The following is a 25,667-nucleotide window of genomic DNA, read 5'->3' as shown; positions in this document are numbered from 1 at the left end:
GGCTGGGGGTATAGCTCAGTTGGTAGAGTGTTTGTCTCGCAAGCCCAAGGCCCTAGGTTCAATACCCAGCACCAAAAAACAAAACAAAAAACCTTTCAAGAAAATCTAGAATGGATAACAGAGAAAGGGAATGATGAATATCTATCGTGACATGAAAGCTGGCTGCAGCAGTATGCACTATGGTTCATTCTACTTAATTCTTAAGTTTCCCAGAGAAAGACTATCAGCATTCTTGAGGAGCTATTCTCAGGTAGAGTAAAGTCACTCTATGAACTGATAGGCCCAAGCTATGCAAAGGGGCGCATAGATAGATACTTGTCCTGCCTTTAGAACTAAGGAACTTTCCCCCAAGTTTCCAGGATTCTCTTGCTGGGCATTTCCTTCAGCTGCCAAAGGGAACTGCCTTGCCTGACTTCATGAACTTTGCTAGGGGTAGTCTGCCTGATCAATGTGGCATTCAAAGGTCCAGCCCCTTTTCCTTAGTTGGAGCTACTTCTGAAGGGTCATCCCAACCCTGTAGCTCCCTGTGGAGGTGTTGTGTGTGTGACCTTAAGCTTGATCAATTTCTTCCTCTGTTCAACCCTGACTTTCCCTACCTCAGATGTGTTTTCTCTGAAAGCATTTCCCCAGAAACTTCCTGCAAGCAAATCTCTGTCTCAAGATGTTCCTTGAGAAACCTAAGTCACCTAAGATTCTAATCTTTGGGACCCAGAGAACAGGTCTCATCCTCTGAAGGTGATCTCCTGGCCACCTTTGTCTTCTTTCTATGCTCTGGTACACTCCTCTGGTCCAGTAGAATGTTATGTACATCCTGAATCCTGGCTGTTGTCCATCAAATATCCTCCAGTTTATGTGCTTACTGAAGTAAGGCAACCTAAACAGAACTTTCAGGTGTGGTCTGCAGGCTGAGAATGAAAATGGGACTGAGTTTTCCTTGGTTCTAGAGGGCTGGCTGCACCTGGCACCTGGGGTGAAGATCTATAGAAATCCAGACTAAGAATTCTTCTTTCCCTTTTCCCACCCTCATTCCAAATCCCAGTTTGGAGGGTTCAGGAGCAGCAAGGCATAAGCAGTGTTACTGAGCTTTGCAGGTGATTATGAAGTGATATTAAGATGAAGAATCACTAGCTTGGTATTCACTTCAATCCAGCAACCTCGGAGTCTGTCTGCTTTTATTGGCAGCTTTGTCATTTGACTCAGATGGAGCTGGCTGTCAGCAAAAACCCTCAGTTTTATTCACACATGCTTTCGCTAAGCCGCCACTTCTCCACCCTGTCCTTGTACAGTCGGTGCCTTGGAGCCAAGCCCAGATCTCTCAGTGAAACTCTTTCACTTTATTTAGGAGGTTTGGGCTGTTGCTACTTTTGGTCTTGAGTCTATCTCCTGACCTATTCCTGTCCTCATTGGCTTCCTGTTATACACAAAGTCAAGGGGTTTGTCCTCTGAGGCTTTGCCCAGGTCCAGATGGAAAGGTGGACCAAGACAGAAATAAGGACAGAAGCAGTTGATCAATACTGAGGACATTTCCTATGTGCTATGAACTGTGCCCACCTTGAGAAGGGCATCATCTAATTCATTTCCAACATGAAATGGAAATGGTCCATTTCACAGATGGATAAACACAGGCAGAAAAGATAAATGATTGTGTCCAAGAACACCATGCTGGGTTAGGTCTCATGCCCTTCCTGCCTCTACAACTCTCATTTCTATGTTGGTCATCTTTCAAAGGAAAGGAAGGAAATAAAGGTGACAAGCTTGGCCCTGCAGGTTGGAAAGAGATACTAAGAGCCAGAAGATATCTTGAAATTGATGAAAAGTTTATCAGATCAGAGAGCACAGGCACTTTGCCAAGATCACACAGTAAACCTTAGCTCCAGTTGAGACTACAGTCTGGGTATCTTGAGGATGGTATTCAGTGGTCACTCAGCTACACCTCCAGGTATTTTGGATCCAAAATGGCACTGCAAGGGAAATAAACACAGGACTGATTCTTCTCCACTTTGAAGTTCCATATGGTTCCAGGGGTGCTCCTAGTGGGGTTCTCTCCTGCCTGAGGGATCAGGCCCACTGTGCCTGCTACCCAGCCTTGTCCCTGCCTGTACTCACTCTCAGCTCTCAGCATTGCAGAGGGCACTGGGATCCCCATCTGGACATTCCAATGACCAGCTCCATCCTTTCCTTAGTTATGGAGGCTGAGATGGTGTGAAGCTAGTGGGAAGCTGCTTATGACCTCATGCTGATTGGGGACAGTTGGCTTCAAGTATATAGCTGGGAGCATCCCTGACAGCTTGCCATAGGAAGGGGAGTCTAATCCCTGATCCATACAACTTCTGGTAGGAGAAAAGCAAAATCAAAGAACAATTCAGTGAAGATACTTGGAGAAAGAACAGCATATATTAAGTTGCCCCATGGCTGGGGATGTAGCTCAGTGGTAGAGCACTTGCCTAGCATTCATGAGGCCCTAGGTTTGATCCCCCACACCACAAAAATAAATATATAAAAATAATTGCCTCTTGGTATCTGTGGGGTATTGGCTCCAGGCCCCACTCTGGATACCAAAATCCAGAGATGCCCAAGATCCTTACATATTTGCACATAACCTGGCATATCCTCCCATGTGCTTTAAATCATCTCTAGATTACTGATGAGGCCTAAAACAACATAAGTGCCATGTAAATAGTCATTTTTTTAAAAGAGAGAGTGAGAGAGATAGAGGTAGAGAGAGAGAGAATTTTTTTAATATTTATTTTTTAGTATTTGGCAGACATAACATCTTTGTTTGTATGTGGTGCTGAGGATCGAACCCGGGCCGCACGCATGCCAGGCGAGCGCGCTACCGCTTGAGCCACATCCCCAGCCCTAAATAGTCATTATACTGTATTGTTTGGGGAATAATGACAAGGAAAACAAGTCTGTACATGTTTAGTTCAGATGCAATTTTTTCCACAATGTTATTTTTATCTGTGGTTGGTTGAATCCACAGATGCAAAATCTACAGATTTGGAGGACTGACTATATACTGAGGAAGAAGTAATAAGAAACTGCGCCTCTTCTGCTAATAAATATAGAATAAACAAACTGGGTGCAGTGCTGCACATCTGTAATCCCAGCGACTCAGGAGGCTGAGACAGGAGGATTGCAAGTTCAAAGCCAGCCTTAGCTATTTAGCAAGGCCCTAAGCAATTTAGCAAGACCATATCTCAAAATTAAAAAAAAATAAATAAAATAAAAAGAGCTGGGGATGTGATTCGGTGGTTAAGTGCCCCTGGGTTCAATCCCTGGTACCCCTTAAAATATATATCAGTAAACAAATATTCAAAATAATAATAATAATGTGTAGGCACTGTTAAGTACTTTGTATTTCTTATGTTATTTAATCCTTTCAACTCCCTCATGAGGCATTATTAACTCCGTTTTGCAGATGATAAAGACAGGGTGTAGAAAGATTCAGTATCACAAGATAAACCAGCTGGTAATGGCTGGGTCCTTAGAGTGTGAGTGTAGCTGGGAAACAGACCCGAGGATGTAGCAACTAAGCCATCTGAATCCCAAAAGAGAAGCTAGCCATGGCCCGGGCACACTACACAGCAGGCTCTGGAATCCCACTGTCCTCAGACCAATTGTGGTATCAAGGAGGAAAACAACCTAATGGGACTCTTCCTTTGTTTGGCTGGTAACCGAGGTACCTGGAGATCTGAGTTCAATTTCTATAACTAAACTTCTCTGTTGAACAAGTTGAGAAACCAAAGCCCAGCGTCTTCACACAACACTGACAAGTGAAAAGGAGAACTTGGGACCTGTTCCTGGGAGGCAGCGGTTGAATATAAGTTCTTATGGTCTTCTGTGGCCCGAAGCTCCCAAGCGCTGCAGCATGTGTGTCTCTGGGGATCACAAATGACACAGATCTTCCAGCAACTTCTCTGAAGATCAACTTCCCTGAGAGTTGTCTTTCCTGAGCCCACACCCTTTTCCCCAGGAGTCACCTCCCCTTGCCACCCCAGTGTGCCCAGCAGGGGGCATCCTTGCCCTTCCACTGCCCACCCTGGGGGCCATTGCCTGGTGAGTCCTTCACCCATCTTAGCCTAGGAACCTAAAGCCAGTTTCCTAAACGGTATTTATGTGACTTCCCTGATTTTCTCCATACCTACTCTACTATTATTTACATATTTTTCTTTGTCAATACACATGAATCTTTTTTGTTTTTTGTTCTTCTTTGAGACAGTCTCACTATGTTACCCAGGCTAGCCTCAAAATCCTGAACTCAAGTGATCCTAGTGCTTCAACCTCTTGAGTAGTTGGGACTACAGGTGTGCATCAAGTTGGGTGACTTAAATGTATTTTTAAAAGATAAAAGCCCTCTTTGACAAATGTCATCTGAGCTGGCTCTGCTTGCTGCCTGGACTTCCCACACTCATAAGTCTGGCTTTGCAGGAAATCAGGATATGGGCAGGAGAGGACAACCCCCCTCCCCTTGGAAGTCACAGGTGGGGTCTTAAGAATGGTCCAGGCAGCACCATGACTGGGTAAAGACCTGTGAGGCTTTTTCTGTGAAGACAGGGCCTGAAATTGAAAGAACCAGAGTAAGGAATCCTGAAATGTTTGAAATGAGGGGAGTAGTTGTTCCTCACTCCCCCAGCCTGAGGGAGTGGGAGGGACTGTCTTTCCAGATAGAAGAGCAGGCTGAGGGCTGCAGGGCAAAGAGGGAGGGGCTTTGTGCTGGGGCCAGATCCGCTGCAGGTGACAGGTGCAGGGGCTTTGGGAAAAGGCAGGGATTTCCCTTGCAAAATTCATTCAAACAGAGAAGGAACCTGATCCCAGGGAGAGAATCAGAACATGTGGGGAAACCTAAGGGGCCCCCCAAGACTGGAAAGAGAAAGTAAAGAGAGACCTTGAAGGGTTAGAGCACTGTCACCTGCAGGAGTTTCCAACCTGTTTTCCAGGAGGCTCAGTTGGGCCTTGCTCCAGGTTTCATCCCCCTGGTCTCAATTGCTTTTCTAGGGATTATTCCCATGTTAGGAATCCCCTTAGTACTAAGAGATTTTCTGGTTCTTATTCTCACTCAAGTGTCCTCCCTCTGCCCCAGCCCCCACCGCCCCTTCTGTGCTGGTCCTGACCTGCAGAGGCAGTTCCTGGGCAGGGCAAGGGTCTCATAATTGTTAGAGGTAGCACTAAGACCCCTGATGGGACCTAGGGCAGAAAGCCAGGCCCGAGAGGAAGGAAGTCATGGGTAGAGCTCCTTGCCTACCCATAGGGTGATAAGAGGAGTAGGTTAGGCAAGAGGAAGTGGGCTGGGGCTGAGCTGGGCTGGGACTGAACTCCCTGGGACAGGGGCAGTGAGAGAGTCATGCACCCTAAATAGGGCCCAGAGCAGAGCCTCTCCAGTCTGAAGGAGCCATCCTGCCACAGGGGCTCTCACCCAGGCCCCTGGCTATGCAGCAGAGGAAGAACAGCTGGTAGTAGTGCTCAGTGGAAGCTGTAGCAAAGGGCTGCTCCAAGCTGTGTGAGATGGTGGCTGGTGGCTGGTCAGTGAAGGCTCCAGGCCTCACAAGGCCCACAAGGAGTCTTGTGTGAAGGGCATGATTGCCTCACCTGGCCCTCATTTTCATGGAGAGGAAGCACTGAGAAATAGGAGCTTGGTGTACTGCTAATTTTGCTTAATGTTTTGCTAACTTTGCTTATTCAAAACACTGAATCACAGCTGGACCCAGTCCCCATCCCCACCGCCCACCTCCCAGGGTGATCCCACCCTCTAGGGACAGACCCCTGCTGGACTTCTCTTATGAACTCTTTGCACCCCCTCTTCAGTCCAAGACTGGTCAACACCATCCCCTCCAGGCGACCTTATTGCTCTTTTTCTAGTCCTTTGGTCAAATTTGACAAAGGACAACTTCTGGGACTGAGAGGTCCTGGCTCCAGGCGACCAGACCGCATGACCTGCCTCTGGGTTTTGAGCAGCACAGAGAAGGAAGCCCTAAGCAGGAAGTGCTGAGGCACAGGGTGAGGGCGGGGGCTTCAAGGAGGGGAGCCCAGCCTCCCTGGGCAGGAGCAGTGACTGCAGTCCCTTGCTGCAGGCAGGGTGGGAGGAGGCTGATTTACAAAGCAGATGGGCCTCTGACAGGAGTTCTGGGCCCTGCACCCAGCCACTGCCATCCCGTGAGCTATAAGAGCACCCAGACATCCAGACCAGCTCTGGGCGGGTGCCATGTAAGCCTAGCCTGGCTCCCCCTCCTGTAGGCCTGCCTTTTTTTCTCCTGCCTGCTGTGTCTGCCCAGCCTCTCCAAAGAGGGACTCTTGGCACCATGTCTCTGCTGAACCCTGTCCTGCTGCCCCCCAAGGTGAAGGCCTATCTGAGCCAAGGGGAGCGCTTCATCAAATGGGACGATGTGAGTAGGCAGGGGCCTAGTCTGCTGGGGCACAGGGTGGCGGGGGCCTGGTTGCTAGGGGGCTCTGCCTGGGGTAGATGGTTGGTTTATGTCTGCTAGGACCCAGGCGCCTGTGTGGTTTGGCCAGGCAGCTGACACAACTGCCGGGATAAACAAGCCTGGAGATGAGGGTGTGTGGCCCTGGCAGCTGGGCCAAGGCTCATAGAAGTGGTTTCTTTGGTCTAAATCTGTCTTTCCCAAAGCCTGATGCCCCTCCCCTGCCCCGAGAAGAACAGGGCTTGTTGCTCCTGGCTTCAGCATCAATAGGAAGAAAGTGTGCCCCAGAGCTTAGAGCCAGAAAAAGAGATGAGCCAGCACTACCCCCAGCTTAGACACCCTGCTTTTGCTCCAGCAGAGGGCTCAGAGTCCCAAAGCTGTCTTTTTCACCCCTCTCTATGGGATGTACTGGCCCTGTCCCATAGGAACACTGCTCTCCCCTGAGTCGCTGTGGGGTCACCCCAGAAAGCCCCTGGACCCAAGTGAGAACTGAAGCCTCCTTCTCCTAGGGGCCTGGGAAGGAATTGACTTCTGCTTCCTCTCATGGGCTCAGCCTTGCTCCATGACGCCAGCAGCATGTCTGCAGGGGAAGGGGAAGGCACTGTTGAGCTGTACCCCTGCTTCCACTGCATCTGCTCCTCCCAAAACTGGGACCTGCTTGCCAGCCTCTGGTCTTCCTGGACCCTAAAAACATTGCCATTGGTCAGGGATTCTCTTGGGCCAGAGAGAATGATAATATAGGGACTCTCCTTCAGGGAAGGGAAGTTGGCTACTGGGCTGGCCAGCCTAAGTTGTTGGTCCCGGAAAAGAAATGATGGTTCATCTCTGGAGGAGAGGGCCTTAGATCTGGCTTGTCCAGCTTATGGGTGAGATGAGAAGATCTGGGCCTAGGCCTTTCATAGGCTGAGGAATCTGGTCTTGGCTATGGGGAGGGGCCCTAGGGTGAGACACTTTCAATTTCCCTAGGAGTGTTGTGGTTCATGTGGCATGGTGGTAGCATGAGGATGGCATGTCCCAGGAGTCTGTGGAATGAGGGAAGTGGCTCAGAATGAAAAGTGATGTGGCTTCTCTCAGTTCCTCTGGACACTGTGCATAACCTGAATGGGAAGAGGGTCACCATGGGTGGGGACCTGCTATGTGCCCTTCTCCCCAACCTGCACCTGGTTGGCCCCTTCCCCTTCCAAAGGTGAAACACTACATATCCCTGGATCCAGATTTGTGGGAGCAAAAAGTTCCAAGCCTAGTAGCAGGGCACATGCCCCTGTGAAACATGCCCCTTCTCAGACTAATTTCAGCATAGTTAGCAGATGGTAAGGGTATGTTGTACCATGTTGAAAAAGCACAATGCATGGGATAATCAAATCCTGACTCCAGTCTCTCCTTTCTAGTCTCTCGCAGTCCCTCTAGACGTATTGGAGGGACAAGTTCTCCTCCTGGCTGTGTAAACAAACTCAGCTAGCCACGATACTTTCACCCTTAGGTAGTAGTCCAATGGTCATGATGGTCAAAACTTGGTCCTATTTGAGAAACTACTTAGAATCAAAACTCAGACCTTGTTTGTCATTGCACCAGGCCCTCCAGGAATGGTTTGGGGCACAGGTAGGGTGGCTGCAGAGTCTCTACATGGGGCAAGTGGTGAGATTCTCTTCTCCTCTTCCTCCTCTTCCTCCAGGACCAGGTGAGGAAGGGGTAACAAAGTTCTTTCTTGAATGGTACTGGCTACTGGCATAAACAGGGTCAGGCATTCTGAGACTGACAGAGGTTTAAAGCATTTTTCCCCCTCTATTGGACCCTTTTAATAATTCTTACAAGACCCTCCATTCTGAACTGAGGTTCTCTTGCTTGGGTCCCCTGACGTCTCTATTTCAGGCAATTACTTTTTTAGCCCTTTGTGGACCCTTTCCCCTTCCATCCCCCATGGACCCACTCTGGACTCCAACAACACACTCTCCACTCTTGGGGCACAGGCTCATTTGACACACCAGCATCTCTCTGATCTGCCTTGCACAAAGTCAGTGCATGTCACCTACTTGGTTTCCTGGCTGGTCCAGTCCATTATACCCCACAGTTGCAGGAGTCACAAGAGCTCTCCAAAGAGAGCTGAAACCCCTCCCTAAGTTTGAGGTGAGGGGTGAGGTACCTCAACCCTCCCTTGTGGGGGAAGGGAATGGAGCTCACAGCACTGTTTCCTTCAAAATTGCCTGTTGCAAAAATCTTTTCCCCAGACTCTAAACACCTCTGATCTGAGAACATTTCTTTGATAATTTCCTTTGTAAATTCTGCATTTGGTCTGTAGTAACTACCAAGCCTCGTTGGAAACTTCAATTTTAATATATTGTTATATTCACATTCAAAGCCTGTTAAAAGGTAGCCTATGTGCTCTGTGAATAGAACAGGGACTTAGAAGGTGAGACCATTCATGCATTTATTCACTTTCTCATTCAGCAAATCCCAAGCTCAAGCACTGAGCACCAAGCTCATGGTCTAGCTCAGGCTTATTGCCCTGGAGTCCATCAGTTCCTGGAATTTCCCTAGATGTGCTTCTAGGTCAGTGAATACTAATGATTATAGCACAGTTCAGAGAAGACTTTCCTGAGGGATGAGGTGTGGTCTGATTCTTGAAGGTATTTCAGGCTGAAGTGCTTCAGTTTTGAGGTGGGAAGGCACTTGGTGGCTATGGGGCCACTGACTGGGGACAGTCATGGATGGAGGATGGGTATGTGAGGAGTTAGGAAGCAGTTGGATTGTGCAGAGTCTTGGTAGTGGGTTCAGGATTTAGGGTCCTTGATTCTCATTGTGTTAAGTTCTCCTAGGTAGGAGCAGGGAGTCTTGGGGACAGGCATTCTATCCCTTTACTGGAACCGTGACGCTTGAAAACATGATGAGGTGGGGAACAACCAGTACCTTGTTTGGGGTCTAGAGAGAACACTTCTCTTTGAGGCTTAGAGGGGAAGCCTCTTGTCTTCTGGAAATGCTATCTCCAGCCCTCAATCCCTCCCATCTTAAGGAAATGCATTCGGATTTCTGGGACAAGCACCTTCTAGGAAGATGAACTCTGAAACCCTTGCCCTGGGCCAGGGAAGCTTGGCCTGAGGTCTCAGGACAGACCCCTTCTCTCTGCAGGAAACTGCAGTAGCCTCCCCAGTTATCCTCCGTGTGGATCCCAAGGGCTATTACTTGTACTGGACCTATCAGAGTAAGGTGAGGCAGCCCCTACCCACCAAGCCCCTGGGCTCTTGCTCATCCAATGAGACCAACCAGACTCTTGATAGTATGGGGTAGAGGCGTGGATGCTGGGGAGTAAAGAATGGCCTGAAAGGGTGGTTCTGGGGGGTTCTCTACAGGTAGAGTTGTTCACTCTGGGAGAGAGAATATAGTCATTTCAAACATGGCTGCTGCAGCCCAGTTGCTCCAGCCTTAACATCCCCTAGAGAGACACGGGGAAAGGAAAAACAGCTGCTATGGAAGGACTCTGCTTTGCCAGTGGCTCTGGATTACCTAAAGGCTCAGAGGTCAGAGAAGAGCCTTGGTGATCAGGCAGAAGGAAGGAACAGCAGGTGGAGAGATACTAGGATGCCGAGGGAGAAGCTTCAAACCACAGCTTCTGTGCCAGAGAAGGGATAAACTGAGAAGAAGGGAGGAGGGTCTTCAAGATAGAAGAAGCTAATTGGTGGGAAGGGAAGGTTGGGGTCCAGGTGGCTTTAAGAAGCCTTGGTATCTAGAGAGGGTAGTTGGCCAAGATTTGAAGGGGTGTGGAAGCTCCTGGTTCTGTTTTTCATTCTTGTCCTGACCTTTTTGTCCCATATTCCTTCTTTGTTCTTACTGGGAGCTCCCTTCCAGGAGATGGAGTTTCTGGATATCACTAGCATCCGGGACACCCGCTTTGGGAAGTTTGCCAAGATTCCCAAGGTAGGTGGTCTCAGAGCGGCCTAGGCTCATCATGGCTGCCAGATCCATGGGGCAAGATCAGGAGTCCCTGTGAAGATGAGAAGTCTCATCTCTGGAACAAAGGGAATAGTTCCTGGGCTGGGTAGCAAGGACCCAGCCAGAGCTAAGGAAGGGTGTGGCTGCTCCTGGGCTCACCTGGACACCATGAGCAGAGATAGTGAGAGTGTGGGAAGAGAGGGGATAGCTCCTACTCCCAGAGTACCCCAGACTCCCCAGGAGGTATTGCTTACACCTTGCCCCCTACTGATTTGCCTATATTTGCCTAATGCTGGTAGGAAAATTGGAGGAAGGGATTAGAGGGAAGCAGGATTCCCTGACTCTGGGAGCTAAGAATCCATCTTCAAACAAAAGTGGCAATCAAAACACAGGACTTGCACTGCCTTAGCTAATCTCTTCCTGTGGGCCTCTCATTTCTACCCTTTCTACTCCTTTCTACTAGAGTCAGGCTTTGGGAGATGCCCAGGCCTGGTTCCTAGGATAGGGTAGGATTTTGCTCTAGTGGGCCACAATTCAAGTGGATGAGGGGGAGGGACAGGGAAGGCTCATTGGGGAGGGATAAGAGCATGCCTCCAACCCTCATCACTTGTAATAGAGCCAGAAGCTCCGGGATGTCTTCAACATGGACTTTCCAGATAACCACTTCCTGCTGAAGACACTTACAGTGGTGTCCGGCCCCGACATGGTGGACCTCACCTTCCACAACTTTGTATCCTACAAGGAGAACGTGGGCAAGGTGCTCAGGGAATGCCTGGTCTGGGTCTTGACATCTGGGATAGCCTGAACTTCCTGAGAGACATAGGCTATGGTGTGGTCAGGGGCACCCTTGTGGTCATGGGCCTGACCGCTGGGTTCTGTGGTCCTACAGGACTGGGCTGAAGATGTACTAGCTCTGGCCAAGCACCCATTGACGGCCAATGCCCCCCGCAGCACCTTCCTGGACAAGATGTAAGTGCCTGTCCACCTGGACTTAGCTCTGGGGCCAGGCATGCCTGCCCCCGACCCTGATGGGCTGCTTTCTGTTCCTCCAGCCTGGTGAAGCTCAAGATGCAACTGACCCCTGAAGGGAAGATTCCTGTGAAGAAGTGAGTCTCCCCAACTCCCTCCCCATACTTCAACCTAGCTCCCCAGGCCTTCTCTTTCTAGGCATGACTCCTCTTTGCCTGGTGCCTTTCTCTGCTTCTTCAGTTTTTTCCAGATGTTTCCTGCTGACCGCAAGCGGGTGGAAGCTGCTCTCAGTGCCTGTCACCTGGCAAAGGGGAAGGTGAGTAGTTCTTCACCCGCAGCCCATTCACCAAATTCTCACTCCCACGAGAGAACAACTTGGCTAAGAATGATGGAAAGTGGAGCAGTGAAGAAATGGCCTTGCAGTGCCACCAATAACCCCAAATAACAACTAACCCTAAAGCCATTGGTTCCTTACACTAGGCATAGATGTGGGACCAGGGCAAAAAGGATGAGATGCTGGGTTCAGAGCAGGTCAGTGTGTAGAGTTGGGGAGCAGCAGTTGATGGACTGTTAAGGGTCAGCAGTAGAAATGGTCAGTGTGTTTTCAGCCTGAAAGAGTGAGATAAGGTCAGCTGGGGCAGGAGGCTGCCTGCAGCCATCTGACAGCTCAGGAAGAGACTATTCTGCAGGGCTCTGGAGAGAGGACCAGAACCAAGGGTGGAGGCTGTCAGGACACAGACTTCAACTCAAGATAAAAATGAATTTTCCTCTTTCTTTTTCATTAGGTAATTAATTTTTCATTACAAGCTGCAAGCAGATTCACCCCATGAGGTACCTTATGTGAATTACCAAAAGGGATTCCTCCAGGCAGATATGGCTCTGAGTCAGGGTTCAAGCCTGGCCAGGGAAGTAGATCTCAGTCCTCTGTCCCCCTTGACCAGTGCCTTATATAGGTCATTACCTGCACTCCATGGAGTATTTTCTCTTAGTAAGAATTTAGAATATTATAAATGAATAAAATGAAGATCCTGCTGGTCTCCTGTCCTTATGAATTCAGGAGGAGCTTTTCCCCCACAGTCACATATCTGTGGAGTTGGTGACACCCAAGTGCAATCAATCACACTGGATTCAAGAATGGGGTGGGGGAGTGGTGGTCCTCACAGCCTGCACTGCTTGCCTATGGGTGATCAACTCATCCACTCTCCTTTTCTCTTCCTTCCTGAATTAATTCCCACCTTAGCTATGTCCTCCTTATTTATCTGCTTTCCTTCGGTCCCAGTTGAGGCTATTGATCTGTCTTGGCTTGGAGCTGCAGCTGCAGAGGCAGAGATGAGCTTGGGGAGATCTCGTCAGGCTCTCTTGTTCAGACCTTCTGCTCCAAACTAAGACCAATATTGTCTTTCCAGTGTGATCCTGAAAGACAGGATTAATTCTGTTGTTGTTGTTGTTGTTCTTGGAGGGGAAAGGGGACAAAATACAAAGGCACAGAATCCATGATTACTACTAATTTCTTTTCTGCTTCTACTTCTATAGATTTGCCTCTTATGGACATTTCACATAAATGCAATCATACAGTATGTAGTCTTTGACATTGGGCTGCATTCAGTTAGCATAATGTTTTCCAGGTTCATCCATATTGTAGCATGTCAGTACTTCATTCCTTTTTATTATGGAATTGTATTCCATTGGATGTATATATCACATTTTATTTTTCTCTTCATGAGTTGATGGACATTTTGTTTTTTTCCACTTTGGGGCTAGTATGAATAATGCTGCTATGAACACTTGTGTACATGACTTTGTGTGGATTTGTTTTCAATTCTCTTGGCTATATATGTATGGGTGAAATTGTTGGGTCATATGGTAACTCTATATTTAGCATTTTGAGGAACTGCCAGACTGTTATCTAAAGTAACTGCACCATTTTACAATCCCACCAGCATTGTACAAGGGTATTTTTCCCACGTCCCACCAACGCTGTTACTGTCTTTTATTTCAGCCATCCTAGTGGGAGTGAAGTGTATCTCATTGTGGTTTTCATTTGCATTTCTCCAATGACTAATGATGTTGAGCATCTTTTCATGTGCTTATTGGTCATTTTTATATCTTCTTTGCAGAAAGATCTATTCATATCCAGTGTCCATCTTTCAATTGGGTTGTCTTTATTGTTGTTATTATCTCTTATCAGATATCTGCTTTGCAGTTTTTTTTAATCCCATTCTGTGGATTTTCTTTTCACTTTCTTAATGGGGTCCTTTGGAGCACTAAAGTTTTACATTTTTATGAAGTCCTTTCTTTCTTTTTTGGTCCCTTTTGCTTTTGATGTTCCCAACTATTGTTGAATTATCTTTTTTCCTGCAGTTCTGACAGTTTTGGCTTCTTGTATTTCAGAACTCTGTTGTTAGGTACATACATGTTTATATTCAGATTACTTCTTTTTTTAATTTTTAATTTTTAGTTGTAGATGGACACAACATCTTTATTTATTTATTTTTTATGTGGTACTGAGAATCAAACCCAGTGCCTCACACATGCTAGGCAAGTACTCTACCACTGAGCCACAACCCCAGTCCCTCAAACTACTTCTTTTTGTAAAATTTCCTTCCCTTTTTTTAAAAAAAGAAAAATGTAGCCCCCTGCTCTGGAAAATAGTCACTCACTTCTCACTTCTTCTCCTTGCTCTGGTCATTCTTAGTTCCAATCCTATTCTAGCTAAGGAACTAGCCATTGCCCAAAACCAGAGTCAAAGTAAACTAGCTAAGCATGCTATCTGATCAGTAATCAGGGCTTTTCTCAAAGGTGCTGAGGATGTCAGTTCTCTGTCTGTCTAATTTGAGTACCTTCTCTGATCAAGTCACCTTGCCCAGAGTTGGGCTTAGGTTGTGGGTCTTAGCTCTGAGTAGGTGGGGACAGAGATAATAAAGTGTCTGTTCCCTCAGAATGATGCTATCAATCCTGAGGACTTCCCAGAATCTGTCTACAAGAGTTTTCTCATGAGCCTCTGTCCTCGGCCAGAAATAGACGAGATCTTCACTTCCTAGTGAGCTTCTTGGGCTGGGCCCCGCTTGGGGAGGAGTGGTGGCTGGCAGTTCCCTCCTCCCAATTGCCCTTTTGGGAATCAGGAACCTTCACTGGAGAAGTGGGTTATCAAGCATCCAGGCCCAAGGGATATGGACCTGTGCTCTTCTCTCTGGTCTGCAGCCATGCTAAGGCCAAACCCTACATGACCAAGGAGCACCTGACCAAATTCATCAACCAGAAACAGCGTGACTCTCGGCTCAACTCCTTGCTGTTCCCACCAGCGAGACCTGAACAGGTGCAGGGCCTCATCGACAAATATGAACCCAGTGGCATCAACGTGCAGAGGGGTGAGGACTAAGGGCCTGCTTCCCCTGGCAGCTGGACTGAGCCCTGGCAGCTGTCTTGCCCTGGCAGCCAGGATGCAGCCCTGATAGCTATCCTCTGTCCCCAGGCCAGCTGTCACCTGAGGGCATGGTCTGGTTTCTCTGTGGGCCAGAGAACAGTGTGCTGGCCCAGGACAAGCTGCTGCTCCACCATGACATGACGCAGCCTCTCAATCATTACTTCATCAACTCCTCACACAACACCTACCTGACAGGTGGGCCCTGGCAACCTGTTGCTGACCTCTCCTTTGACAGGGCCTGCTCCCATTCCCTAGTTCATCTGCAGATGTCATCCATATGCCACTGACCCTGCCAATAAGACAGATCGTGATGGGGAGTGGGGGCTTGCCTGCCCTTGAGTGACGCCCCTGCCCCTTCCCCGTCCTGGCTCAGCTGGCCAGTTCTCAGGCCTTTCCTCGGCTGAGATGTACCGTCAGGTGCTGCTGTCTGGCTGCCGCTGTGTGGAGCTGGACTGCTGGAAGGGGAAGCCCCCTGACGAGGAGCCCATTATTACCCATGGCTTCACCATGACCACAGACATCTTGTTCAAGGTGAGACTCTGGGTGGAGGTGGTGGCAGTGGCAGTTGGGAAAAGCCTTTTTGAGGCTAAGAGAGTGAAGCTAGACAGGAGGAATTCTGGAAAGCTTCAGACCAGTGTGGAGACTACAGGGACAGAGGGGATGGGGGGCGTCAAGAGAGGCCATCAGTCTTATGTATGTATTGAGACTGGGGAGTGAGGAAAGGTACCATGGGGAGGGGCAGCCAGAACACTGACCTCTCTGCTGAGTCCCCTTCTCCTCCAGGAAGCTATTGAAGCAATTGCAGAAAGTGCCTTTAAGACCTCTCCCTATCCCGTCATCCTGTCATTTGAAAACCATGTGGACTCGTGCGTATCCAGGCCCATGCAGCTTCATTCTCTACCTGGTTCCCAATCTCTGCTTGCAACTGCCTCCCTAGCTGTCCCTGGCCTCTAGCCATCAGTCTGGCTCTCTCCCAGATCTCAACAGTTTCCTGGGAACCCCAGATTCTCCAGCCTGTAGCCCTGCCCCCCGCACCTCCTGGGCCCCTGAACTGGGTCATCTAGGGAAGAAAAAGATGGACAAGAGGGTTGGGGCTGAGCTGTTGAACTCCCATTCTCACTTCTGCTTCCTACAGACCCCGCCAACAGGCTAAGATGGCTGAGTACTGCAGGACGATGTTTGGGGATATGCTGCTCACAGAGCCCTTGGAAAAATTCCCAGTGAGTGAAGTCTGCTGTCAGGCCTCTGGGCCTTGGGACAAATGGGTGCCAGGTTAGGGAAGGGGTGTCTCCAAAGACACTGGGATTCATTTGGCTGGATTGTGAGGCTCGGATCCTGTCATCTGCCAAGTGTCAGGTACTGTGCTAAACTCTAAGGTATATTATTGACCAGTTTTTTTTTTTTTTTTTTTTACCCTCTAGTGATGGGATGGGCAAGTGACCAGGCCATCACACCAGTGGTTGTTATGGGGGTGCCTGGGGCATATCTGCTCTGGTCTTAGGGGATCAGGGAAGGCTTCCTAGAGGAATGCTGGCTAAGCTGGGACCTGAGTTAAACAACAGGCTTAACTCAGTGAGTTAGAGAAAGGGTGTTCTAGGAGATGGAGCAGGTGAAAGAGAACAGCATTGCTGGGAACAGGGATAAGTTTGGCCAGGTAGGAGTTTAATACAAAAGGGCAGGGGTGAGAGGTGACACAAGGAGAACAGTGGATGGCAGAGGGAACATGGCTTGGCATTGGGGAGCTCAGTGTATACCCCTTCCCTCTACACAGCTGAAACCAGGCATCCCTCTGCCCAGTCCTGAGGACCTCCGGGGTAAGATCCTCATCAAGAATAAGAAAAACCAGTTTTCTGGTTCAGCAGCCCCCAGCAAGGAGCCTAGTGGGGAGGCTGAGGGCAATGGCCTGCCCAGGGCCCCAGTGGGCGAGGACACAGGTAAGTTAGGTGAAAAGAGGGGGGTGGGGCCCGGGCATCTGGAGTAGGAGAGGGTCAACGCCTGGCGGAGCCTGCAAGTGGGTGCTGACAGAGCTGTGTGTGGCAGTGTGGGCTGGTGAGGAAGGGTCTGAGCTGGAGGAGGAGGAGGTGGAAGTGGAAGAGGAAGAGGAGTCGGGAAACCTGGATGAAGAAGAGATGAAGAAGATGCAGTCGGATGAGGTGTGTGGGGACGTCCCAGCCCCTCTGCCATCTTCTGCTGCACAGCCCTCTGGGTGGGGCACAGAGCTGTAATCTGGCCTCTGTACTATCCTCTTCTCCACAACTCCCCTCTGCTCCCTAGGGCACCGCAGGCCTGGAGGTGACGGCTTATGAAGAGATGTCCAGCCTAGTTAATTACATCCAGCCCACCAAGTTCATCTCTTTCGAGTTCTCTGCCCGTACGTTAGCATGGGGCTGGGGGTGAGGGGAGGACTGGTCAGGTTCAGGAGAAGATGGTCCTCAGACCAGTGCAGCTCGATGGGTGGGGTTAGAAGAAGGGGGATTTCCCATTTCCTTGGATTTGGGGCCCTGTCTATAAATATCCAGTCAAGGAGTCAGGCAAGGCTTATTTAAGTGGCAGTGGCTCCCAGTCTCCCAGCACTGTAGAGAGGAACTTGGCAACAAACAGAATGTTCTGGAGTGTGTTGGTGGCAGGCAGGTTGTTGTGACAGGTCACCTCAGTCAAGGCCTGCCTAGGGCTCCTGCAGTCTTCTCTGGGTTTTGTGGCTTCAGGGTTGAACTGCAGCCAGGGCTGGCCCAAGTCCAGAAGTCCTGGCCCTGGGGGATGAGACATCCCGGGAGCAGGCAGAAAGTAGAGAAAACTGCCCGTGCACACTGCCCTGTTTACCCTTCCCATTTTGCATACACCCCCACTGTTTTCCATGATCTTCCTGGGACGCATGCCCAGCATGTGCCTCTTGCCCTCTGTGCATGCCCCCAACATGAGCATCTTTTCCGAAGACTTCTGTGCACAGTTGGGCCCCTTCAACATTGACTCCTCATCCCTGATGGCACAGCCTGCACCCCCATCCAAGCACACCCATGGCATACACCATGGTGAACACCTCTCTTCCATGTGTTCAGCTATTGCCTACATGCCTCACTCCCTGTGCACATCACGGCATGTGCTCATGCTTTGCATGTGCACAGACAAGCGTGTGCACACAACATGCTCAAGCATACTCCTGACACACAAGGCTCAGAACAAATACATTTCCCACAGCCTCTTGCATCCACAAATGCAGCCCCTCTCTCTGGGACTGTGACACCTTTCCCATCCCTTTGCTTGTCCACTGTGAAGACCTTTTACTCCAACACACAGTTCCCTACACATTTCTTCCAGAGGTCAGTCCCTAAACTCCCAGGTTTCCATGGAAATGCTGGGTTAGAGGCATCTCTGTGTTGAAGGGATAGACAAACATGGACTCCCCTCTCCCTTTCTCCTCTTCATAGAGAAGAACCGAAGTTATGTCATCTCCTCCTTCACGGAGCTCAAGGCTTATGAACTGCTCTCCAAGGCCTCCGTGCAGTTTGTGGAGTATCCTTGAGGCTTTAATAAGCTGGGGGTGGGGCTCTGAAGGGAGGTTTGGGAACGGGACTCTCTGTGTAGGCTGTTGGGTCCTCTTGGTGGAGCAGCCTTGGCTGGGCTCCTATACTCAGAGGCAGCTACAACAAGCGCCAGATGAGTCGCATTTACCCCAAGGGCACTCGCATGGACTCCTCCAACTACATGCCCCAGATGTTCTGGAATGCTGGATGCCAGATGGTTGCCCTCAACTTCCAGACGATGGGTGAGGAACTCCCAGCCCCTGAGAACTCTCTCTGGGGCCCTGCCTATTTTACTTTCACCACCCCCCCCCCGGGGTCTTAGGAACAGACTATGTGTCTGATGCGCTTGTTTTGACTCTGGGAGCATGCCAGAGCACTTGGGAGTGTGAATACATTGGCTCATGCCAATGCGGTTGCTCGTGTATGAACAAGTATGTGAAGAAACCAAGGGGCTGGCTTGGGTTCTGGACACTCTGCCTGGCTGTGTCTGTGGGAACCCCTGCTTCACCTGCCCCAATGCCCACTGTGAGCTTGCAGCCTGGTGGAATCATTGCTTCTTGCTGACCCCAGGTTGTGGACCCTTCCTGAGAGATCAGACAACCCAAGGAACTAGGTTGAAACACAATCTCCCCATTCTCAAGACAAGAAGGGTTGGGAAGTGCAGGAGACAGGGCACAGACCAGGGCCAGGCCTTCCTCACTGTGTCTCCTCACTCCCCGCCCCAGACCTGCCCATGCAGCAGAACATGGCACTGTTCGAGTTCAACGGGCAGAGCGGCTACCTCCTCAAGCATGAGTTCATGCGCCGACTGGACAAGCAATTCAATCCCTTCTCGGTGGACCGAATTGATGTGGTGGTAGCCACCACTCTTTCTATTACGGCAAGTTCAGAGGTGGACAAGTAGCTGGGAGGGCTGGGGTCTTTAGGAGAAAGGCCCAGGAGCCCACCCCTCTACCCCCAGACCCCTCCCCTGATATCTGGAAGACTTCAACCCAGCCAGTTCTTGCAGTAGCAAGTTGCCTTGGAAACTGCCTCCTCCTCAGCACTGGAGGCTGCCTCTTGGTCCCCATGGAAACCATGGGGAAGGGCTGAGGCTGAGGTGGGGGAGGGAAGAGAGTGGGCAGAGCAGGCCAGAGCCCAGGGGGAGGTGGGGTGGCACACCTCTTCCCTGAATGCTGGGAGCACCTTGGTCCTCAGAGCTCAGCTGTAACCCTTGATCCACATGGCTGCTACTCCGTGGCCAGAACTGAATGGGGCTCTTCACAAGAAGGAATTCTTTAGTGTAGGGAGCCAGAGGCCTAGGTACTTAGGGAAGAGCCTGGGTGGGGGATCTGATGCTGGCTTCCCCTGGGTCCCCATTCCCAGGTCATCTCTGGGCAGTTCCTGTCAGAACGCAGTGTGCGCACCTATGTGGAAGTGGAATTGTTTGGTCTTCCAGGGGACCCCAAGAGGCGCTATCGCACCAAGCTGTCACCCAGTCCCAACTCCATCAATCCTGTGTGGAAAGAGGAGCCCTTTGTTTTTGAGAAGGTGAGGGTAGGGCAGGGCAGGGACTGGGGTCTGCCCCTAGTCCTTGACCTCTGTTTATAGATAAGAGGAAATAAAGGGGTCTCCTTGATCTTCCTCCTCCTCTCCCTGCCCCTCACCTGTACCCTCCTGAGTTTCAAGAGTCCCAAACTCAGATTTACAAAAGCTAGTTTGGTTGGCGGTTGTGTGTGTGTGTGTGTGTGTGTGTGTGTGTGTCGGTGGGGGGCAGGGGCGTTCATGTGTATATGTTAGAGGCAAAAATGTAAACTCTCAGTTCAGGGCTCAGGAACCTGGGCTCAGGATCCTGGGAATCTTTTGCTCCTGTTGAACACCAGTTGCAAAGTTGCTAAGAATTTTCTGCCCCAGGCTCTCACAGCCCTGGGCTGCATCTCCAGTCCTTCACTATGTGAGACCAGTCTTGGCATGAACTGTAAGGATATCTATGTACATGACTGAGGGTGCTCTCTGTCATCACCATATCTGGTAACACCTGCCATGTTCTCACTGACATTAAAACTTCTGGAGCCAGGGAGGCGGGCAGCTGGATTCCCCTGTCCCCTCCCAGCCTGACCTGTCCCAAACCCTCCCTAGATCTTAATGCCTGAGCTGGCTTCCCTCAGGGTGGCTGTGATGGAGGAAGGCAATAAATTTCTCGGCCACCGCATCATCCCCATCAACGCTCTGAATTCTGGTAAGGAATGTGTTCTTTTTTCAGTCTTTCCAGGAGTCTGCATCAGGGGCCAACCCACAGATGGGACAACTTTAGGGAGGAGGCCCTGAGACCCTACCTAGCTTCCTCATGTTACCAGCTCTAAGGAGTGGGATAGGAATGGTATCTCCCCAGGAACCTGACAGGTGGAAACTCTGTCACCTAACAGAATGTTCATGATTTTCTGGAACTACTGGCATAGTTTTCTGAGCATCTGACACTTATGGAGACTTAAAATGTGCTAAGGGCTTATAACACATTTTAACTCAATCCTCACAATAACCACATGAGGTAGACACTATTATCCTATTTTGTAGATGAAAAAAAGTTTCAGAGAGTTAAGTAATCTGCCCAAGAATGCACAGTCAGGGAGGTACAGTACTAGACTCAGAATTGTCTCTCTGATCTTAAAGCCAGAAGTCTTAAGTGCTGGACTTTTTGTATGTAGTACTGGACAGGAATGGGCTCTGGCTCACTGTTCACCCCACTCTATCCAACAGGATATCATCATCTGTGCCTGCACAGTGAGAGCAACATGCCCCTCACCATGCCTGCGCTGTTTATCTTCCTGGAGATGAAGGACTATGTACCTGACACTTGGGCAGGTAGGAAGCCCATGACATGCTAGGAGACCCAGACTATCCATTCCTTTTCCTCCCATTAACCCAGCCTCAAGAGTGGAGTGGTACAGGGGCTCCTGGGGTAGGTGAGGACAGGGGAGGCTTCCAGGTCCATCTTCACACACACCATGTTGGTAATGCCCTATGCTCCCAGATCTCACCGTTGCCCTTGCCAACCCCATCAAGTTCTTCAATGCCCATGATAAGAAGTCTATGAAGCTCAAGGAGGCCATGGGAGGTGTGCCTGAGGTCTGTGTTGCCTGGATCACTGCCAGGGACCCCCAGGAGCTTTGCCCTCTCTTTGGGAGGTTGGAGTAAAGGTAAAGTACCCACTTAAGGAAAGAGGGCTATTGAAACCACCTTTCTAACTCACTCTCCCTATGCAGAAGCCCTTCTCATCCATAAGTCCAGTTGCTCACCAAGTAAATGGAGCATCATCTGCCCCAGCAAGCAACGGGTCAGCAGGTAGGCACTCTGGGATCTGATTACCTTTTGGAGGGGCCTCCACCTCTAGGACTGCACCTATAGGCCACAAACGATGGAGATTTTCACCTGGGGAGGGAAGGGCTGAAGCCTCAAGGCTGAGAAAGTACACTGCAGGGATGCCCATACTGCGACCCTCAAGGAGCAGGGAAGAGCCCAGTTGAGCCAAGGGATGCCCAGGGCATCTGCCAGTCCATCCTGTGCTCTTACAGCAGCCACGGCCAGGGCCAGGGAGGAGGCCCCCAAAGAAGCTGTGGGTAAGACCTGCTGAGCTCCTGTGTTCTTGGGTATGAACCCGGGGAGGACTTGGGGCTCCTGGGGGCTCAGCAGGCCCCCAGGGGCGGTCTGAGTGCCCGTGCACCTCATCCGGGCCTCCGCAGAGCCGCAGACCACTAGCCCGGAGGAGCTGCGCGAGCTGAAGGGCATCGTGAAGCTGCAGCGGCGGCACGACAAGGAGCTTCGGGAGCTGGAGCGGCGAGGCGTGCGGCGTTGGGAGGAGCTGCTGCAGCGCGGTGAGGCGCAGCTGGCCGAGCTTGGGCTGCCCAGCACCTGCAGCAAGCTCCGCCCGGGAAAGGGCTCGCGCAAGAAGAGGTAAGCACAGCGGCGGGCGGCACGCCTCTTTCCATGAGCCACCACCCGGGACTCAGGGCCTCTTCCCACATGGCCTCTGCAGGACCCTGCCCTGCGAGGAGACTGGTGGGGCCGCCCGGGGCGAGGGCACTGAGGACGCAGACTCACGTGTGCGGGAACTGAAGGAAAGGCTGGAGCAGGAACTACAACAGCAGGGCGAGGAACAGTACCTGTGCATTCTGAAACGCAAGGAGCAGCATGTGGCTGAGGTGCCAGGCAGGGGACAGAGCACAGTCCAACCAACCTCACCCACTCCCAATCAAGGGCTTCTCACTGAGCCCATGCTTCCTTCCCCGCAGCAAATGGCTAAAATGATGGAGCTGGCCAGAGAGAAACACGCTGCAGAGCTGAAGACCCTCAAGGAGAACTCAGAGATGTACGGCTGCCTCCTTTGCACACCTCTCCCTGCTGCCCAGCAAGGGCTGGGCTGCAAAACATCTCCCTCATGCCTGTCTTCCTGCAGTGACACCAAAGAGATGAAGAAAAAGCTGGAGGCCAAGAGGCTAGAGAGAATCCAGGCCATGACCAAAGCTTCCTCTGACAAGATGGCCCAGGAGAGGTGAGCCTTGGAGGGGAGGCCCAACCCTGAGAAGACTCCACTCCTGGTAGGGGGAAAAAAAAAAAAAAAACTCCCTACAAGTGGATCCTAATTCACTTCCCGGAGATATGCCTCTTCCTTGGCTCCTGAAGAAGATCCCACCTCTTTCACCTCCAATCTAAAAGTGTCCTTAGGCAAAACACAGATGCCAACACCACTTGAGCAGAGAGGAGCATTGGAGGGAAAATCAAGCATGCAGAGAGGGAGGTGAAGCCTTGGGACATCAGCCTGTCCATTCTGGCAGCTCTGCTCCCCACCTGTGTTTCCCATGGATGCCCTGAAGGACATTATGTTTTAATGAGGAAGTTGTCCCACCAGAGAGCCCCGGGGCTCCAGTGGCCCCCTCTATCTCCCTTGGGTTCCCAATCTTGCTCCTCTGCTTGTTCCTGGCCCTCTGAAGTTCTCATTGCCTATACCCTGAGAGTTCATCCCACCCTCCTCTCCACAGGGGCCTCCTCCCCTTTCTAAAATTCCCATTATACTAACAGGCTGAAGAGAGAGATTAACAACTCCCACATCCAGGAAGTGGTGCAGACCATCAAGCAGGTGTGTAAGGGTTGTGTCCTTCCTAAACACTCTCTTGATAGATGAGAAAGGGGTAACCATAGGCCTTTCCTTTGCCCTCAGGACATGGTGCCACCCAAAACTGTCCGTGCCAAACTGGGGATGTGAGGGGGCATCCCATCTGGCTTGCGTGTGGAGGCTGGGGTACCAGCTTAAAGGGCTCTGCCTCCAGCTGGCTTCCCTAGGTGGAGATTTATGAGCTAGCTGGCCAGGGGAGGAAGGAATTAAAGGTGTGTGAGGGGACCTCCGGAGATACCAAGGAGAGGAAAGAGGAAGGAAAGCCCTGCTAAGATTGGACCCAAAGCTTACCTAGGGATTGCCAACCACAGAGACAGAGCAACCATGGACCGTGTCCTGACCTTATACCAGGCTGCATGCCAGGTGCTTCACAGGAGCTATCTCATGTAATCCTTCACAATCCTGTGAGCCAGGTGCTATGAGCTCATTTTACAAATTGATAAAAGTGCCCAAAGGTTAAGCAACTTGTCTCGAGTCTTACAGCTAGTTAGCTGGGATTAGAGCTGGATTCCAACCCAGGTTGCCTGCCTGTGCCACCCTGATTCCCTGTCTCTCACTACTCCCAGATGACCGATACCCTGGAGCGGCACCAGGAAAAGCTGGAGGAAAAGCAGGCAGCCTGCTTGGAACAGATCCAGGACATGGAAAAGCGGGTAACAGGACCACTGGCTTGGTTCCAGCAGAGATGGATAAGCTCCAGGGTGGGAAGGGGCCCTGTTCCTGGAGGAAACTCTGGGAGAGTCAAGGAAAGGGAAATGTGGTTCCTCAACAATGGGTCACAGACTTGTTTTCAAGGGATCCCAAAGTGCTTTCAAATGAGGCAGCTCTGCAGATCTCTTTGCTTGATCCCTCTCCTGAGAGACTCCCTGATAGGCTTCACTACCCATCCCCCCAACTCCCAACCTAGTCTTCTGGAAGCTCTGAACAGACCAGGCATCTCCTTGCTCCACTGTCCAGAGTAGGGAGGGTGGACAGGGCCCCTTCCTGAGCCAGGCAGTGATCCTTGCTGTCCCCACAGTTCCAGCAAGAGGCATTGGCGGAGTATGAGGCCAGGATGAAGGGCCTGGAGGCTGAGGTGAAGGAGTCGGTGAGGGCCTGCCTCAGGGCCTGCGTCCCCTCTGAGGCTGAGGACAAGCCTGAGAGAGTCTGTGAAGCCTCCAAGGAGCCATGTGGCCAGGACCCACTCACAACCATGGCAGACATCCAGGAAAGCCGCCTCTGATGCCCCCATTCCTTTGGGGGCATTTATCAAGGATGTTCAGACCTTTCTGTAGGATATGGGTCCATCCCCCAGGAGGAAAAAGCTCCAACACCTTAAACTGTAGGAAGCCAGGGTTCCCTTGCATGTTATAGCCCTCTCCTCAATAGCCAGGCTAGAGGAGAGGCAGGAATCAGGTCCCATCAGGGCAGGGGCCCAGCTGAGGCCTAAAAGTCTTCTCCAAGCTGATTTCCTACTAGATATTCTTTCCCTCACTTCTTGATGAGTGTTATCTATTTGTTGACTATGGACCAGGAGGTGGGAAATGGATCCCTGGCTACATTTTACCTTTCCTAGTGTGCAACTGGTGCTGTCCCACTTAGAATTCAGTTTTCTCTCTTGGAGGGATGGACCTGCCCACCTGGAACCTCTACTCTTGCATCTGTGGTTCAAGCAGGACCAAACCCCAATCCCTCCTGCCACAATGAGGCACTAGGCTTCTAGGCCACATCTTGAGTAGGTAGTGTGTGGTCAGCTCCATGAGATAGAGCCTGTTACTACCTTAAAAATCCCTGGAGACAGCTGTTTCCAGAAAGTTCCTGCCCTTATCTCCTGCTTTGGGGAACAGGAGGCTGACATGGAAAAGCTACCTCAGCAGACTGGCCCTCAGCTGCTGAGATATGTGGGGCTGGGGCTGATGTTGAGAATGGAGGTTGGGCCTCCTGGGCTCCTACCCTGAACCTGGCTCACCCCTTTCCCTAGGCCTGGGGTGGGTACTTCCTACCATGCATTCCACTAAGTTTGCCTGACAAGGTCAGCATCATTTTCCCTTCTGAATTTGTGGTTTATTTATTTTTCTCCTTCCTACTCCTACTAAAGAACCATGACCCAACATTTCCTGCCTAAGCCTGGCCTCTGTTCTCCATCTAGGAAATGGGGGATATGGGAGTGGAGTATTCTTGAAATGAAGTTGGCTGGGGAAAAAGAATTCCTTGGAAACTGAACCCAGGGTGAGGTCCCTTCCAAAGCCCAGTGGAATGGCCCTGCCTCTGGGCTTAAAGAA

At 50.7% G+C, this 25,667-nt stretch overlaps 1 protein-coding gene across 4 annotated transcripts; it reads left to right on the top strand.

Annotated features, from left to right (window-relative positions):
* The first annotated feature begins 6,042 nt into the window (after window positions 1-6,042).
* On the top strand, window positions 6,043-25,498 carry Plcb2 (phospholipase C beta 2). 4 transcript variants are annotated; one of them, XM_027925716.3, is made up of 32 exons: window positions 6,052-6,383; window positions 9,543-9,620; window positions 10,260-10,328; window positions 10,960-11,100; window positions 11,233-11,312; window positions 11,396-11,449; window positions 11,553-11,628; window positions 14,252-14,352; window positions 14,514-14,680; window positions 14,785-14,931; window positions 15,110-15,267; window positions 15,520-15,602; window positions 15,872-15,956; window positions 16,508-16,670; window positions 16,777-16,889; window positions 17,011-17,107; window positions 18,162-18,246; window positions 18,375-18,499; window positions 18,983-19,137; window positions 19,623-19,787; window positions 20,376-20,475; window positions 20,994-21,098; window positions 21,268-21,362; window positions 21,500-21,578; window positions 21,812-21,853; window positions 21,977-22,187; window positions 22,270-22,435; window positions 22,526-22,602; window positions 22,690-22,785; window positions 23,313-23,370; window positions 23,973-24,059; window positions 24,425-25,498. In XM_027925716.3, exons 1-32 carry the CDS (start codon window positions 6,300-6,302, stop codon window positions 24,626-24,628), a joined length of 3,546 nt encoding a protein of 1,181 aa, XP_027781517.2. In that variant the 5' UTR covers window positions 6,052-6,299; the 3' UTR covers window positions 24,629-25,498. The 4 variants fall into 4 exon arrangements, with proteins under 4 accessions (XP_071464188.1, XP_027781518.1, XP_027781517.2 ...); XM_027925715.3 differs by having other exon boundaries at window positions 21,809-21,853; XM_071608087.1 differs by lacking the exons at window positions 22,270-22,435; window positions 22,526-22,602; window positions 22,690-22,785; ... (1 more) ...; window positions 23,973-24,059; window positions 24,425-25,498 and having other exon boundaries at window positions 6,043-6,383; window positions 21,739-21,853; window positions 21,977-22,086.
* Window positions 25,499-25,667: the final 169 nt, after the last annotated feature.

Source organism: Marmota flaviventris, chromosome 2 (genome assembly GCF_047511675.1).
Source record: "Marmota flaviventris isolate mMarFla1 chromosome 2, mMarFla1.hap1, whole genome shotgun sequence".
NCBI classification, from domain to species: domain Eukaryota; kingdom Metazoa; phylum Chordata; class Mammalia; order Rodentia; family Sciuridae; genus Marmota; species Marmota flaviventris.
This window is presented reverse-complemented; position numbering and strand designations above follow the sequence as displayed.